At 36.1% G+C, this 18,812-nt stretch overlaps 2 protein-coding genes across 3 annotated transcripts; both read right to left on the bottom strand.

Moving 5' to 3' along the window:
• Nucleotides 1-533: 533 nt before the first annotated feature.
• LOC120067336 (pectinesterase-like) lies at nucleotides 534-2,324 on the bottom strand. The gene is made up of 2 exons (XM_039018905.2): nucleotides 1,313-2,324; nucleotides 534-1,231 (listed from the first exon to the last, which is right to left on the bottom strand). The coding sequence occupies exons 1-2, from the start codon at nucleotides 2,322-2,324 to the stop codon at nucleotides 534-536; spliced, it is 1,710 nt and encodes a 569-aa protein (XP_038874833.1).
• Nucleotides 2,325-4,785: 2,461 nt separating this feature from the next.
• IBR3 (acyl-CoA dehydrogenase-like protein) lies at nucleotides 4,786-11,812 on the bottom strand. Of its 2 annotated transcripts, none has more exons than XM_039041684.2 (17): nucleotides 11,453-11,812; nucleotides 11,230-11,364; nucleotides 10,920-11,060; nucleotides 10,716-10,847; nucleotides 10,349-10,534; nucleotides 10,067-10,144; nucleotides 9,798-9,917; nucleotides 8,773-8,871; nucleotides 8,549-8,666; nucleotides 8,192-8,457; nucleotides 7,904-8,098; nucleotides 7,416-7,558; nucleotides 6,993-7,077; nucleotides 6,688-6,897; nucleotides 5,878-6,030; nucleotides 5,630-5,734; nucleotides 4,786-5,249 (listed from the first exon to the last, which is right to left on the bottom strand). In XM_039041684.2, exons 1-17 carry the CDS (start codon nucleotides 11,585-11,587, stop codon nucleotides 5,058-5,060), a joined length of 2,493 nt encoding a protein of 830 aa, XP_038897612.1. In that variant the 5' UTR covers nucleotides 11,588-11,812; the 3' UTR covers nucleotides 4,786-5,057. The 2 variants fall into 2 exon arrangements, with proteins under 2 accessions (XP_038897612.1, XP_090172621.1); XM_090316495.1 differs by having other exon boundaries at nucleotides 10,920-11,114; nucleotides 11,453-11,713.
• Between the last annotated feature and the right edge of the window lie 7,000 nt (nucleotides 11,813-18,812).

Here is an 18,812-nt window from a genome sequence, read left to right on the forward strand (position 1 = left end):
GTATTAACAATTTTTGTTCATATACCGATGGTAAAAATATTTTTTAAACTCTTTTCAAGTTTAAGGATATTTTTTAAATTTTTGTAAGTTTATGGATATTTTTAATACAAACGTTTAATGGTTTTCCTCCAAAGTCATCAATTAAGAGTATTTTTTTTAACTATTTTTAAAAGTTTAAGGACTTTCTTTAAACTTTTAAAAGTTTATGGATATTTTTTAGGACTTTTTATATATATATATATATATATATATATATATAGCAAAAAAAAAAAAAAAAATCAAGGACGAAAATGATTGAAAAAAAAATGATAAGTTCTCATAAATGAAGGAATTAAAAAGAAAAATTTATTCAAAATCTTAAATCATATTTTTTGTATAAAGAATGACCATACGTTCAGCCATTCAAAAGAATACATAATATATTATAGATTAGAAAAAATTTCGAGCCCAAATTTGAAGGAACTCTACTAAGGGTAGCTTATATCGTTACTAAAAAAACTCTTCTTGTTCTGTTCTTCTTCTTCCTCTCTTTTTTACACTGCCATCATGCCGGAAGTGTACGGCACTCCGGTGGGCTTGATCCACGGATCGCCACGAATAAATCTCCCAGCAGTGAAATCGACAGCGTGCTCTGGCGTAATCTGCTTAATTCCCCTCCACTTAACCCGATTATCCTTGGCGGCGCCAGGTCCCCTGTTATTGTACTCTGTATAAAACAGAGTGTTGAGAGCAAAATCGCCCATCCATGGAAGCCACCCTTCAGGTTGGATCAAATCATCAATTTGTGACTGCATGATAATGGTTCTTGAATATTGCTTCCATGGGCGACCGAGGTATGCCTTGTGGATGTGGCGAACAGGGAAGAAATCAGGGTCAGATGAAATGACGCAATTCTGCAAGATTATGGCGGTGGGCTCCTTCCGTTGAGTTCGGCCCTGAGCAGTGACGATGCATTGTTGATTCTCCATTGGCTTCCTCACGAGGATCTTGCAGTTCTGGAAGACGACAGCACCGTTGCCGAAGATGAAATCGATGGTGCCGGTGATGGTGCAGTCTCGGTAGAATTGACGGTGAGCATGAGTGTACAGAGTGTCTTGGTAACCGTCCATTTGACAATTGTAGAAGATGGACATGTCAGATTGAACTCGGAGTGCAACTGCTTGGTGCTTAGCTGCTCCGGCAGAGTTCTCGAATCCCATGTCCTTCGCGATGAAGTTGCTTCCGATCACCGCTGTAAATACAAAATTAAAGTCATTTTTAGTTTGGTACTCTATTTTATAGTTGCCCTTAATCCAATTACTATGGAACTTACCAACGGTAGCGGTTTTGAAGGTGGGAGTTCCGTCAATGAAGTTCTTGCCGGCGGTGATTTTAGTTTTAGTCGGCCCATCTCCGATCATCATTACCCAAGTCATACTTTTGTCTACCATTACTTGTTCTTGATAAACTCCTGCTTTTACATAAATCACAAACGTTTTATTGCTCTTCTTTGGGACATCATTTAAGGCTTCACTCACTGTTTTGTACTTCCCACTTCCGTCTTTCGCCACCACAACATCCGCCTTGATGGTGGCGCCGGTGGCTTGGAGTAGCCCACGTCTGTCACTGACCCACGACGGCTCTTCCTCTTGTTCATCGGATTCCTCCGTCAACAGTCGTCGTCCAGCCGATGGAAGCCCAAAAGATGCCATAATTGAATTAACTTCACTCACCATTCCAAGCCCATTAATTGTCATTTCTTTCGACATTTTCAACAAATTCTTCATCTTTTCCCCTGTATCGCCAGTGACATTTTCGAATCCATCCAAGCAAGTTTCCTGATAAGTTAATGCGCCACTCAACCAAACCTTAAGATCCTCAATATAATCATCCATTTTCTGGATGTCAAAATTGTCAGTGATTCTGTCAAAGGAAATTAAGAGATCGTCAATTGCGTAATCCATGAGCTCGCCACAAGCGTCAAGAGCTTGTTTAGCCATGGGGTCAGTGGCGGAATCTTTCAAAAGGGAGGAATTTCCGATGGCCGACTTGATTTCGTCGACGGCAGCATGGAATCCAGCTTTGATTAGCTCACGTGGGTCGCTCGTGTTGGATCCGCCTTGGGACAGAGCTTTCTCGCAGGTTTCTTGGTAATCAGTGGGCTGACAGAGCGCCTTGATGGCTTTGGTGGAGGTGGAGATTTCCGCCGTGGAACCGCCGCCAGCGATGCCATTGGAGTCTTTGCGATTGACGCCGACTGCCACTGCAACTACCATGGCAACAAGAAACAAGGAAGATACTCCGATGAGCGCAGCTTTCTTGTTCTTCCCTCCATCATCACCCATGTTTTTTTTTTTTTTTTTTTACTAAAGATTCTCAATTTGGAGTTTTTTGGGTTTTTTGTTTTTGTTTTGGTTGGTTAATGGCAAAAGGGAAGAAGGAGCACTGCCTTGAATTCTTCTGTTTCAACAAATGGAGTGTATTTATATGTGTGCGAGTTGGGCAGAGATCCGAAATGACAGTTAATACCGTTATGCTTGAACATTCAGAGCCAGTAAGCCTTTGTTTTTTTGGGACTTTTTCCTCTAAATCAAGTGCTGACTTCTCCCTGCCTAAATTTAGTGGGTCCTGATGATAACTAAATTCGAGATTTAATTTAATTATATTTAATCATTTAAATAAAAGACCATCCATAGTTTTGTCCAATTTTGCGTTCCAAATCTGTTAATTCATATACAATTTGTTTGGTTTTTATTTTAGAAATTTTCCCCCATAGAAATAATATCAAACTATTAATAGAAATAGAAAAAAAAAATATTGGTAGATACTAATAGACTTTTATCCATCTCTATCAATGATAGACATGTATAAGTTTTCATCACTGATAGTATCAATGATAGACTTGTATCATTTTTCTATCAATGTTCTTCATCTTCTTGTGTCTAAATTAGTGAAGTTATACTGTTTAAAATTGATTGAGTTGAAAGTGAAGTTATACTGTTTAAAATTGATTGAGTTGAAAGTTCGTAGATTTGTATCCTTAATCTAAGAATCTTTTTGTTACCTCTTCTATCTCTATGTTTTTAATAAATTTATAATTTAACCTTATTAGATGGGATATATCACTTCGAATGTAGGTATCTGTTGATTCTAATAGGTGCAATTGATGTTATTGAGATGGAACTCTTCAAGATGGAGCATGATTCTTCGAATGTATGTATTTATTGAGTCTAATAGATACAATTGATATCAATATATTGTGATTGTTCACCGGAGGTGGTCACATATCGAACTGGTGCATTTTTCCAATAATGGTAGATGCATATATAATAATTAAAAAACACAAGTTTGCTTTAAATCTTAAAACTCATACAATAAAAGTTTAGAAAAAAGATAGAGAGACAAAACTTTGAAGTTAAAACAAATTTAGAAACAAAACATTAGTTATTTTAAATATAAAAAATGTACCAATTTATTTATAAATATAGTAAATGTCAATGATATATATCTTAACAAGTTAACTTATACTTAATTCGTCTCAAGGTATCTTTAAGGCATTTCAAGTTCATTTTTCAGAAATCATTTATAAGTTAAAATTGGTAAATTCACTGGTATTGTCATTGCTAATAAAATAATGTATAAGACTAGAAACAAACCATTTGCACTCCAATAATAAAGGAATTTACATCTTGCTTGAATGATCTATGTGATAAATAAACAGACAGGGTACTTTCTTCTAAAGGGACATTTAGTTAATTAAATCATTCGAGATGATTCTAAATTCCATTCTCGTGGGCTAAACAATGTTTATGATTTAGGCCCGTTTAAGTAACCATTTTGTTTTGAGATTTCTATATAAAAGGTCTAAAGAGTAAGTACATATTACAATATTTCATTTTTTTTTAAAATAAAACACTATTAATTTCCCTATTTTTACTAATATCAGTGACTATTTATAATTTATGTTATGAAGTATATTTAAAATAATCATGAATTCGTCAAAATGTTCTAAGATATATTTAAAATAATCATTAATCTGTAAAAAAAAAAAAAATTGATAGTGAAAACCAAGGTAAATAGAAAATAAAATTTCATCTTTTTTCCAAATTGAAAAATAGAAAAAAATTAAAATAAATATATTTTCTCTTCCCATCATTAAAATAACTTCGAAAGTAAGATATATATATATATATATATTAACAAATATAAATAAATATAGAAAAGGGTAAAACTGTCCAAAAACAACGCTAAAACACATTTTTGAAGAAAAGTCAAATTTAAAGACTAGATAGGCTTCTTACGTAAAAATCTCTTTTGCTTTAAAACATTAAGCCTATATCATCTATATTTCTTACCATGATTTATATCTTTCTTAATCACAATGATTGAATTCTTAGCCAAATTTCAAAAACAAAAATAACTTTTTTTAAAACTACTTTTTTTTAGTTCTCAAAATTTGGTTTGGTTTTTAAAACCATTAGTGAAAAGTAGATAATAAATGAAGAAATTTGAAGATAGAAGTAGTGCCCATAAATTTAATTTTCAAAAATAAAAATAAAAAATAAAATGATTATCAAACGAGACTTTAGTTAAACAATTTTTAATTGATGTTTAACCTTAACTTGTGAACTAGAAAACTACTAATTTTACTTCAATTTATCCCATAACTAAAGGATCATTAGGGAATTAACCATTTTAATTGATGTTATCATTGTGCATTTCGTGTCAGGATCAATCCATGGATTTTCTTCCTTTTGTCACATTATGTTGACATGAACATCACCAGATTAAGACAAATGTCCTCGATTAAGAGATAAAAAATTCGTATATCTTATCGCGAATATTGTATTAAACTCAATATAAATAATAAAAATAGTGACAACATGAGCTTACAGATCCCCCAGTTAAACAGAAATATACACGAGAACAGATTTCATCAATATAAAACAGAAGAATCATCGACTCAGTTCTCTTCTTCCTTTTATTTCCCTTCTTTATCTTATTCCTTAACCTTTCACAGGTTTTATCACCTAATATCCTCTTCTAATGAATGGTACCTAGAATTTTCCTTTTAATTTTCAAAGCTTGGCTCTTCGAAGCTCCAACTTGGCGATGGTTCCCAAATGAACTTCATCAGGGCCATCTGCTATTCTCAAGGTTCTTGCAGAAGCCCAGAGATGAGCAAGAACGGTGTCAGAAGACAGGCCACCTGCTCCATGGACTTGCATTGCCATGTCCAAAATCTGCAATGCCATATTTGGAGCTGCAACCTGTACCGAATTTCACCAAGATGTTAATTGAAATGTCCATGAAGAAAGGAAAAAGGGGTTGGGGATACGTTTCCATGATTTGGAACAATGAAGAATCACACCTCCATGGCACGTGAAATCTATAAATCATAATACCTAATAGTCACAACGATAGTATTGAACTCTTCTGATTTACAGTCTTAGATTACTGCATTCTGTTTAAATTTTGCCGTTACTTTTAATATAATTGGACCGTATGACTTATTCTGCATATGTCACGTGGTGGTACCATGAAAAACTTTTAACTCTGATTAATGAAAATTTACCATTATAAAACGAGAGGGCTACTATTTGTAAAATTCACAAACTGCAAATCTTTTATTAAATGTACGAAAACTTACCTTGGCCATTGCAATTGTTCCACGTGCTTTCTTGTTTCCTAGCCGATCCAACTGATCAGCTGCTTCCAAAACCAGCAATCTCGTTTTCTCAAGTTCCACACGACACTGACACAAACGTAGCCATACTCACAATCATCGTTATACATTTCAAGGGTATCATGTGGCATAAAGTGAACTGAGGAATTCCAGTTAGGATTTTCAATTACTGAATAAATTGTGTCCATGGGACGTGATATGAATCCAAATACCTTGGCGATGTCTGAAAGGAAGGAACCCTGCTCCGCAATCAACTTTCCAAACACTCTTCTACTAAGGGCCCTCTGAACTGCCAACTGCATACCTCGCTCTGCAGCTCCTACCAACCTCATGCAATGGTGCAGCCTTCCTGGACCAAGCCTACCCTGGAGCAAGATAGCAAACTCTTAGATGATATAATATTTAATTTACCGTCATCCATCAGCTTAAGCTTTTGGGTCAATTGATAATTTAACACAAACCAAAGGAAAGTCATACACCATTACGTAAAGCAAGCAGCTCCATGGACATCAGAACACTCAGGTGAATAGTGAAAACATAGCATGCATAAGAATTAATCTGGTTCTGCTTCGATGTTCTTGGTTAATAAACTTGGTGACAGATTGGAAGTTCCACACTAGGTAGAACTCCATTTTACTCAAAATTAAACTTTCGCATTAGTCAAATTTCTAGGGAAGAAACGGTATTAGGGTTGTTAAGAATATTATTAGGGAATTAATATAATATTAGTAATTAGCTGAACCATTTTTTGGTAGTGTTTTGTTATAAATAGAGTGAGCGGGAGGAGAAGGAAGTAGGCATTTAACTTGATTGATTTAGCCTTTGAGTGATTTCAAGAGAGGGAGTGTCAAGTACCTCAAATGATTTGGAAATTATTGTAGACCTTCTACCTTTTATTGTTCAATACATGTCAGCCATTTGGTTTTTATCATATACTCAAAGTCAATTCCATTTAAATGCAAGCATGATAATCCATAGGATACATCATGACAAGATAGCATAAAGGATTTGAACAACATTACCTGCGCAATTTCAAATCCACGACCCTCTCCAAGTAAAATATTCGTTGCAGGAACACGCACATTGTCAAATATTATCTCAGCATGGCCATGAGGTGCGTCATCAAAGCCGAATACTGTGAGTGGTCTTTTAATAATTACACCTGGAGTCTGGATGTCAACTATGATCATGGACTGTTGCTTATGTAGAGTAGCGGTAACATCTGTTTTTCCCTGCAAATAATGGAAAACTCCTCGTTGCATCAATAATAATATAAATTAATTTGAGAATAATAGACGAACGAATCTTCTAAATAGTATGAACTAACCATAACTATAAGGATTTTGCACCTCGGATCCATCGCTCCACTTGTCCACCATTTTCTTCCATTGATGACAAAGGTATTTCCTTCCCTGCACGTAAGTTAACAGTTAATATACCTATAACAAACTTAACGCTGTATGTACACTTTAAGGTCTATGTTTCTAAAAATTTCAATTTACAATTTAGAAATCATTAACGAACTATGAATGAAAAAATAAAGATGGTCTATAAATTAGTCAAGAAAAGCCATTCAACATGCCTTTTAGTTGAATTTTCAATATCTACAATATCCTCAACATTTTTCAAAGTCTGCCAAACGGGGGGAAAATGTAATCCAATAAGCAGCAAGCTTTTTTTCTTTCGGAAACAAATTAACTAGTCAAAATACATTTTTCTATTAGTATAAACAACTGTTTAACACTGTTACCTTGTAATTGAACACTCAATATTTGTTGCATCAGAGGATGCAACCTGGGGTTCAGTCATTGCAAATCCAGACCGTATCTTTCCTTCAAGCAGAGGAATGAGCCATTCATGCAGTTGTTGTTTGTTGCCATACCGCAACAATACCTAATGAACAAGACAAAATTATCAATAATAGTTCCACTTCCAATCATGAATGCTTATATCGTGTCAGACATTTTTGTCAAAATTTGACCAAAGCATTGTTGTCAAAGATACCAACAGATGTATGATTATAACATACACTGCCCCACCTACGCAGAAGCTATGCAACACCCAAAACTCTAACCGTAAAAGAGTATAAACCGAATGAAAAATATATACAAATCTATTCATTCTTTGGTCTATTCAATTTATTATAGTCAGTGTGCTTACAGCAGTGTTAACAATTCAGTGAATCTATAAAGCTAGCGGCCTTGCAAGCAGAATTCAGGCCATAAAATTGGATCTTACCTCCATATTTCCAGTGTCAGGTGCGCCACAATTAAACACCTGAGGTGCCCAAATAGATCGACCCATTATCTCACAGAGGTATCCATATTCAAGGTTGGAGAGGCCAGCACCAAGAAGAAGATTGTCCACACCAGCAGGAAGGATGTGGCTAGTTCCATTGAAAAGCAGTTTCCTTGCTCTAGCAGCACTATCAAACTGCACAAAAGAATCTTATTTCTTAAACTAGTATTATAAAGAATAACAGTATGAGTATATGCGATTAAATCAGAGAAGAGTCTAAATACAAACAGGTATCCACAAGTTCCATAAGCCTTCTCTCTTAGCCATCTCCTTTAGTTTCTCTTCCTCTGGATGAATGGTCCAGCGTGAGGAAGACTGAGCAAGTTTATAAAATTCATTTTCCATAGGATATATATGACCTTCCATGAACTTAATCAATTTGGTTCTCAACTCCATGACCTTTTTACTGGGGACAAACTTTCCTCCATCTTTGAGAATGCCCCATTCTTCATTCTCCTTCCTGGTATGTTGTGAATCAACTTGTACAATTGAATCTGAAGTTGTTGAATGGGAAATAGCACTTTACGAGTTAGCCTTGATTATGTTCTACTAGAAGTAAAAAGCTTTATTAAACAAAAGAACTACCTAATGGGGGATTCTCAGGAAGCAAAGATTTTTGTTCAATAAATGCCCAAGCAGCATCAATGAAAGCACTTGCTTTTTCTCCAGCATTCTGAGCACTCTCACCTCCTGATGCATTTCCCTGCATTCTCAAAAGAAAACTGTGAATTATTGCAAAGGAAAACTTCAAAATTCATCCCTTTTGTTTTGTCCATGCTGCCTAGCATATTCAATGACTGATAAGATACCATAATCCATCGACTGTAAATTCCAGCATAGATTGCAGCTCCTCGGAAAATGGAGAAGGCGACATAAAACTTCCAAGCAGAAAATGGCCATGGTTTTCCCTGCAACAAGGAAATTCCAGCAAAAGTGTGCCTCAAGAACCAGTGGCATAAATTTTAGACAATGAATCTTCATTTACCTCAGCTAGATCATGCAATGTGCCCATGAACATTCATTTTCCATGGACCAACTAAATTTCCAACTCAAAAATATCTCATATTTAATCTACGTTGATTTTTATTTATATCATAGGAGCTCAAAGGAAACTTGGGCACTTATTATTTACACTATATCCACAATTTATTTATATGAATAAGAAATCAGACACATATCATGAATTAATAAATGCTTAAGGACTACAAAGATAGCATAACAACAAAACACTGAAGACATTACTACTAGATAAGTTGCACTTCCAATTCCTCATCATCAAGCCTTCAATATATAGTTACAGATGGTTTCTTCAAGGCTGTTTGTTTCAAGGGTACCGTAGAAATGAAATATCTAGTAGTAGGACGTTTGACTATATAGGCATCTGGTAATATTAGATGAATCTGATTGATATTGCAAAAGTTTTTACTCAGGAAATCTTCAATAGTCATATATTAATTAATTAGTTTAAGTAATAATTGCCAATCAAAATCAAGTGAGTTCAATTTATTACAATTTAATTAATTTACCACACTATATCAATAAAAGTTCATATTGATAATATAAAGTAGTTTTATGTCATTTCTAAAAATAAACAACAGGGATTGGCATAAAATAACAAAGTTTGAGTAATAACATAATAATAAAAAAAGAAATTAATGTATACATTCAAGATAATGGATGACCGTTATAACAAAAGGCCAATATAAATAAAATCATTCCCATGGTGGAAAAGTATGAACCAGATTTTGGTTACACCCTCATAGAAGGAAAACATTTTGCATGACTGCCGCAAAACTCAAATACTTGATTGAGTGATCTGATAATAACTACTTACAGCGACAGAACAGTAATGAGCCAAATATTCTGCTAATGAAGGAATCCCATCTAAAGTTCCAATATTGTTAAAACCATTTGCTGTATTTGGAAGGTCCGAGTGCAAGTCCAAAATGTAAGGCTGAAACAAAATGGAAGTAGTACAGCTTCAATATGTGAGTACATGAGAACAAATTATCCAACAACTAATAACATACTAATGTTACAAGTTAAAATGCGGAAACCTTATGGTGATTATTGAACATTATAGAAGAGAAATGCCCCACATACCAGGCAGAAATAAGCAACATCACACATTTGATTTCCCACCGTGGATAGTTCCCAATCAAGAATGCCAATCACTCGATCCTGCACTCTCAGAGGATGAGACAACATGCAAGTTTTATTTATACACATACATCTCAACTTCAACCATAAACTTCCAAGATATAATAAATGTTAGCAAGGTGCCAGACTTTACAAAGATTAAAAACTCATCCTCAGGACAAGCTAAATACAAAATGGAGGACATAGGCATTCAAAGGATACATTTATATAGAAGAAATAGCATACCTCAAAGGGATGAAATATAAGATTATCAATTCGAAAATCTCCATGAACTAAGCCAGCTGCGACACCTGACGAATCTTCTGAAGGAATATGTGCTCGTAGCCAGTCAATTAGTGCAAACATTTTTGGATTTCCATCTACTTTACCCTCACTGGTTGATGAAATATACTGTTTTGCCCACCTCTCAATCTAGAAAAAAGAAACAGAAGTTTACAAGCAATAATTTTACTTATATTACTTGGTTTGGCTAACAACGTTGTTATGACCAGTCCTTTTACCCTTCTGGTGAAACATCCTTGCAAATTAACGCATGGAAGAGAATTTCAAGGATTAATACTCCATTGGAACAGAACCAAGATTTAGGACACACCTGTCGCTTACAGTAATTCTCTGGCCGCCCGTATTTTCCTAGACCGATAGCATTTACATCAACTGAATGTAGAGAAGCTAAACTTTTGGAAGCTTCTAAATATATTGCCCTTCTAGTTTCAGGAGCAACTCCCTAATGCAATAACATTCAATCCATCACAAGCAAGTCAATAGCTAGTAAAACTTCACAACTTACAAGACGTACCTCCAATTTGGGGTCTAAAAATATTCGTCCGTCCAAGTACTCCATAATATAAAATGGAGTACCAATTACGCTTGAATCAGAACACAGACAGACAACTTTAGGAACTGGCACCTGTGTGTGATCACCCAATGCTCGAAGAACCTATCACATCAGAAATTGAAGCTGGAAATCAAAACCTTCAAGATCTCATAGCCACTGCAATTTGGAAAAATATAAAGAAGTATCACTCTTCTTTTATGAAGTTGTGATCATTCTCGCTCGTGTCCATTTCTATCATTTGTTAGGCAATGAAGTAGAGAGTAATAAGCACCTGAAACTCCCTCTCGACGGCGTGAGCAGACTGGAGCAGGATCCCGGGAGGTTTCTTCCTCAGAACATACCGCATCGAAGAAGCTCCGGAAGTAACTTCGATTAGATAAGTGGGGTTTGATTGGCCATGTCCGAACTAATGTCGAGAAATGAGAAGGAAATACAGTATAGCGATCAAATTAGGAGTATCAGAAGGCAGAGGGGGGAAGAGGAAGAAGAAGTACCTGAGAGACGCGGAAATTAGATGGGAAGGGAGGAAAAGCAGGAACGTTGGAGGAGCAGTAGCGGAGCAAGGCATTGGGGTCAAGCTCGTGAGCAGGACGAACATGGCCAAGCAGATCAGATGTACGCTTCGCCATAGCTAGAAACTCCAGAACCAGTAGAGGATTGAGAAGACAAGAATCCCGAGAATTTCAAAGGAAAATTGGATGAACAAGAGCAAGAAGAACGAGCACGCAAGCCAATGATGGGATTAAATCTGTGCTATTTGTATTTAATAGTCGGATCAAACGAAACAATGAGCATATGTCCATCACCCGCCGCTTAACTATATACATCTGACGTTAACTTAAAAGTCATCCACTAGGGGGAGCGGCCTTGTTCAATCATTAAAGTAATTTTAGTTTAGTATTAATGTCTATTAATTATTTTTTATCATTACTAAAATTAGTTTAAAATTTTACTCATACCTATTTTAAATTAATCAATGTGAATGACTAACGTGAATATTTAGTTAAAAAAAATTGAGATTAAAAGTGTAAATATTAAAATTTATAGATTAAATTGAAATAAAATTAAAATCTCAAAGAAAAATTGTAATATTTTGAAACCTATGAATTAAATTAAAATTAAACTCAGAAGTTAATGATTAAAAATGTAACATTTTGAAATCAAATGACCAAAATAGTATTTTTATTCCCTACTTTATTTTATTTTATTATAGGAAAAACAATTGAATAAGCAAATTAAGATAAACTAATATGAGCAAGAGTAAACAAGGATCCACCCATAATAGGCGATTTTCGAGCCATATCCCATCGGTCCAACCTTGCAAGCATGTAAAGCAAACTCATGGACAATTGAACCGAACATTCGAATAACATAGAGAAAATCCTGGGTCATGCCTCTTTGATGAAGATCACTGATGACATGCAGAAATCCATGACATCTTAGTCCTTTTACTTAGAATTTTGAAGATTGTTAGGCAGAAATTGCGTCGATCATGCTAGGAATTCACGAAAAAAAGAGTTTGCGTCGATCAACATGTCGAATCTCAGCTAACCCGTTATTTTGCGTTAATTATGCGTTCAATGTTCTATCTTTATAGCTAATGTAGGAAATGAGCGCAAATGCAGAAACCGGACCATCACATAAACAACCGCATGCGGAGAAACACTTCATCGCAAGGCAAATGCATCGACCAATGCATGGATGTTGCAGTAATCAGTCGTATGCATCCATCGCATGGGAGTTGCGCTCGTCAAGCGAATGTGGTCATCGTGTAGAGTTGCGGTATTAAGCGAATGCGGTCATTAAATGATTGCGGTTGTGCGACAATGCAACTAATGGGATCAACGCAAGGTAGGTGGAATGAATGCATCAACGCATCTACCTCAAGAAAATCCAAAGATGATGTTGACATTTCACCTACCACGCCGTTAGTGGCAGAGGTTCAGAAAGAACTAATGCACTAAACGTCAGACTCAGAGCAGTCCAATTAATGCTGTCGGCGATCCAAACTCTATAAATAGAAGCTGATGAGCAGAAATTCAGATCATCCGGGGATGATCCATGGATCCGGAGATTGTCCCTCAACCGAGGATTTTCCCCACAATCCAGGCAAACTGCGTGAGAAGATGGCTGAAAGTTCTTCACCTCCTTCATCCATTCCGAGTGACGACCAGAGCCTTCAACTAGAGCTAGATCTCGAAAGAGTCAGCTCCTCCACCCATCCATGGCACCACCGGCAGTCTTGACGCACATCCGTTGGGAGAAAATCTTTGCTCCCAACCGGTCATTTCTTTTCCTTTCTTTTCTCATATTGTATTGTTTAACATTTTGGAATTAAGAAATTAATACAATGTGTTTTCAATGCATTTCTCTTTTCCTTCCACTTCATCTTCATCTTTTTGCTTAGCATCTTTACTTTCATTGCAACACTTAGTGGGATTGCTTGGGTATTACATACTTAGTCATGTGGATTAGGGATATGAAGCATGTAGCAAACTACCGAGAGGTATGTGTTGCGCGAGTATGTGAGTAACCTTATTTGCTTAGTGTGAAGCTACTGCAATGCCTGTCTACAGGCTAACGGATTGCTTGTCTGTGAGTGAAGTCAGCAACAATCAACTGCCTGAGAGGGTAAGTGGTTGGTCGCATTAAGTAATGTATGTGTTGTTCACTAGGGATAGTAATAACCTTGCGTCAATCAAGTTCATGCGTTTGTCTTGTCTTATGTTGTGCCCAACACCCCTTTAGAATTACTCGAGATAGAGTCTAAAGAAAGAACCTAATGACTCGAGAGAGCTAGGTTAGAATCTAGACTCGAGAGAGCGAGATTAGATCGGCATAAGCAAGAGATAGGGACTTAGAAATAAGCTCTGTTTGTCAACACTGCATCGCATGCACCCTAGGAATAGGAATGATGATATGTGATCGCCTTGTTTGTGTATCATCGCATAGACAAGAATTAGAGGCTTATGTGTAGGCCCTATAGACACTTTTGCACATACATCGCATGCGTTTTAGCATTAGAAGCCGTAGCATTCGCACCGAGAGGTGGTTTACTATTGTATGAGTGTTGCATGATCGCATTAGTTTACGCTGACTAAGGTTCCCTTGCGGTCACTCTTAAGGGATGCAATGAAAACATCTCCGCATTTTATCTATTTTCCCATTCATTTATTTCATGTCAAGGTTTGTCGCATTTCTATCTTTCATGCATATTCTTATTGCATTGTCTGTTAGATAGGAGTAGGAGTAGGATTAACATGGCAACATCCCCTTCATTCTTTTATTTATACCGCTGCATGCATAATCACCTCAAACATATAGTTACAAGTCCTTGTGTTCGACCTCGGATTACCCGAGAAACTTGCATTCATGTTATACTTGGCATGAAAGCAAGAAAACTTGTGGCAGGACGCATGGTCATCGCATACATTGTTGGCACATTTTCATTCCAACGCATGACCATCGACGCATGGCTATCAACGCATATTTTAGGAACATGCATCACATAATGTGTCCACGGGATTCAGTTGTTGAGTAAAAATTGACTTCTAATTTCCGCGCATCAATCATAAAGGGGTTAACAAAAATATGAAGCTTGTTGGTGTATCAAGTTTTTCCTGTTAGATGATTTTAGATGTTCTTTGAATCAGTTTTGTACCACACTAGATGAAGATCGTTTCTCTTTTGGCACATCCTCATGGAGAAAAATTATCTTAGCAAGCTCAATTGAACCAATCAGAGACTAGAAACTCTAAAAAATCCTCATGGAGTCACTATTGGGTCACGAAAATAGCTTCAATGCTCACCTCATTGTGTAAGACAATAGCTTTCAAAATTCACTTCGAAGAAGTATTAGGGAGGATTGGGATCACTTAACCACTTTGAAGATGAAGGTGCCATGGGATGACATCGACATAGATAGTAACACTGAAGGGTCAGTGCCCTGACAGTTCAAAGTTTATAGTAAAGAGACAACCCATCTGACTAGGTCTAAGGTAAAAGAGAAAGAGCAATACTATAGGGTTGAATGTTGGATTTTAGACCTTGATGACACAAATGACAAACCTCAAATGAAATAATATTATTATTACATGTCTAACAGAATCTCACAAGTACAGAAAGTGAGTAAAGTTTTGATTTATGTGAGAATTGTCAAGGACACAACGTTGTTCACATTTTAGACCTATAGTATATTTCTTGAGTTAAGTTTGAGTTGGTAGATATAAATGCTCCTTAGTTCATTAAATTTATTAAAATGTTAATTTTGGATATAATTTAATGGATATGATATCTATATTGCCAACTCAAAAGTGAATACTTAGATGCAAATCTTAGTATCACTCAATTAATTAAGGATCTGTTTGGATTGATTTAAACAAAAAGTATTTTTTAAAAAAAAAATCATTTTTGTTTAAACACTTTTGACAAAAATTGTTGAAAATACTATTCAAAAGCTATTTTGAGTGGTTGTCAAACACTCGATTTTTGTCTAAAATGACTTTTTTTAAAAAATTAAATACTTGAAAATGCATTCCAAATACACTCTAAGACATGTTATGCTCACCCAAGAGATCAAATGGTCGAGTCTACACTCTTAATGTTGTTGAATTTAAAAAGAAGAATTCATTGAAATTTCAAAAGTAATTTTAGAAATTCTAGGAATAATTGTCACACCCCCTCCTAGATTACCCGTGTAATCCAGAAAGAGATGTGAAGATGCTAAACATCACCTCCCTTAATGACATTTAGCATAACTAACTAACTCAACCTGTGCCAAAACCTAAACAGTTACACAATAATCATTCAATATATTAGATTCCAATTCGACATATTTTGTATCATGATATTCGCAAGCACATATCATGGCTTTCCATCTTTTGTTATATACAAACATCGACACAGTTTAAGTACTACAAAAACACCTTTAAACTGTACAACTACAACTACTTTATCCCACACTCCCAAAACTCATTACATGTGGTTCGTGGTATGCAACCTATTCACAATAAGACTTTTAAACATAAAGACCTAAGATGTAGCAGGAGTCCTCGTTGCGTGATAGTAGACAACCCAGCTTGGATCTGAAACTTTATCGCTACCTAGAGAGGGAAATATAAAACACTGAAAACATGAGTTAATGCCCAGAATGGTAATTTAATATAAACATAAAGTTTCTCTTTCTAAATCATCAATTGAGGAAGTCAAATCGTTGAGTATATCATTGGCAAAATATAAAAGATTCAACAACATCTCAAACGTATGCTAGTAAAACAGTAGCATGATCAAATCTCATAGAAAACACATTATAAAGCATCAAGTGTTATCAGAAACCACACCAACTGTGTACCCAAATACTCGTTTACAACGGTGGGTTACTCTGGACAAAGAATGCCCCCCGTAGTGTAAACCAAATCACAAGGTTATATGTGCACACCAACCTGCATCAAGGCTAAACATAGATCCTCACCAGGCTCAGGTTACTCTGGACTCCCCAGTATACTCTGGCCACATTTGACCCCGGTAGCCTTCTGTTAGCCTGGGTGGTGCTATATGTGCAGGTTCTTTTGGACATGATATACTCTGGCCAACTTTGACCTCGATAGCCCCCTGATCCCCTAAGTAGTGCTACTGAAACACATTCAAATAGCACGAAAAAGTAACCATCTCTCGGGAATCAATAGTTTAAACCACTTTCACAAACATCCAACAATCTTAAGTCTGTTGGATTTTATATCCTAAAACTCGTAGTTTGTAATATCATATTCTTGTTCAATAAAGCTGTTATTGAAAATCTTTAGTAAAATCAAATTCTATATTCATGAATCCAATAAATTAAGAATCTGAGGCTATTAAGTTTAAGTTTTAACTTTATGTAGTGACATAAATGTGGATCAAGTTCAAATATATAGCCAAAATGGTCTATAGTATATGAATAAGGTTGGACACCTTATTCTGGGGACATTATGGATGTGACCCATTTTGTAGTTAGTACAAACGATGTGATCCTAAACCGTTCATGTGGAGACATGAAAGTGGGGCATCCTATGTAGAGTAAAGAGTTTACATAAGACTGAACCATGAAATAGTCACTTTTTACGTTCTGAACGCCATTTTATGTATAAAACTGACTACTTTTTTGATGACCTAAGTAACTTAATCTTAATCCTGAGCTAACTATGAACTCCTATTCACTCAGAATTATCCTTAGATCTACATAGGTGAGGGTAGTTCATTATCGCTGGCCTAATAAGCCTCCTATTTCAGGGGCAAGATCAGGTGGATAGCTGGGAACATAGGGTGCAAGACGAAATTCACTCCTACCCGTTATAAGGATAGTAGATAGGTTGTTCCCTTTAGTACTGAATCCAGGTCTTGAACAAGGGGCCTCACCCTCTCCTTGGCCTGAGAGGTGTTTGGTTTAAAGGTTAGACCTTTGTAACACCCCATATTTTTTTTTAGTATTAATGTAGTTTCAGTAATTTTTTTTATTATTTGAGGGCATTTTTGGAATTTTGGAGTTCAAGTGTAAGTGCGGGAATTTAATTTTTGGATCTTACAAAATTGTTCAATTTAGAAATTAATGGCAGGGTTTATTTTCATTTTTGGGGAAGAAAGAAAGTTGATAAAATAAAATAGAATAAGGAAAGGAATAAAAGGAAGCTTATTTTATTTCCTTTTTTTTTTTTTTTAAGTTTGATAATGATATTATTATATTATTATTATCATTATTATTTAATAAAAATCAAAATCTCCCTATTCTTTTTCACCCTTTTATACCGCCCGCTCCTTTTTTTCCGTGTAAACCCTAGCCATCGCCGCTCTCAGCTGCCACCCTCCTCAGCCCGTCGTCCAAACACCGTCGGTCTGACCCTAGCTGCTCGCCACCGAGGTTTTTGTTCTAGTCAACTACCCTTCATCGTGTTTTGTTACCATTGTTGCCCAGCCGACGCCCCAACGTTCGTCGAGGCCTGACCGCATGCGAACCCCTCCCCCCCCACCCCGATGGCCATCGCTTCCAGATGCATTAGCAGTCATTCCGACACTTTGCTACCCGTGTCGTTGTTCAGATCTGCTCCGCGCTGTTTCAGTTCGCCCTTCCAGCCGTTGTTCGCCAGCGTAGCAGCTGCTAGCTGTTGGGTTCATCCTCTTCCGCCGCCATTCCGCAGGGTTTTCGCCAGAAGCTTGGAGTCTGGGCTTGGATTGAACTTTCAAGGTGTCGAGAATCAATGCCCAGTACGATTAGAGTTTGGCTTTAAGGAATTTTGGGTTATGAATAGATTGGTATCTCCGTGCTAAGCTTGGAACAAATTTCTGGATCAGCACATAGTTGGGGTGTGATTCAAGAATTTTACTAAGTTAAAGAAGGGTGTGGATTACTTTTTGTTAGATTTAATTTCGAGGTAAGTAATCTTACTACTGGAATCGCCTTTATGTCAGGTGGTAAATTTATGATTTATTTTGAGGATTTTTAAGACTAGTTACAAGGATAACCCTGACTATTATGAGATTTAATGGACTGTTTAGAAAAGGTATATGAGCATGTGATAATATGTCTGAAGCATGTTAATGTATGAGCATGATTTAGAATTTTATGAGATATATTAAAAGGACGATTGGGCATGACCCTAAATTATGAGTTAAGCAACACTACTACAGAAATGTCTTAAAGTTAGGTGAAAGTTGGAGTATTTTGTTGATGTGCTTATCAATGTGATTTATTAGGAAAGTGTGTAAGTTATATGATGTATTATGAAATTTCAAATGTTTGATTATTACATGAGTTAGTGCATGAAAGTGATGTACTAGAGTGGATCCATTAATACTAGATTAATTACGTATGTTGAGGTTAAC

This window comes from Benincasa hispida, chromosome 1 (assembly GCF_027475165.1).
Source record: "Benincasa hispida cultivar pf3 chromosome 1, pf3_genome.v1.1, whole genome shotgun sequence".
Taxonomy (NCBI): Eukaryota; Viridiplantae; Streptophyta; class Magnoliopsida; order Cucurbitales; family Cucurbitaceae; genus Benincasa; species Benincasa hispida.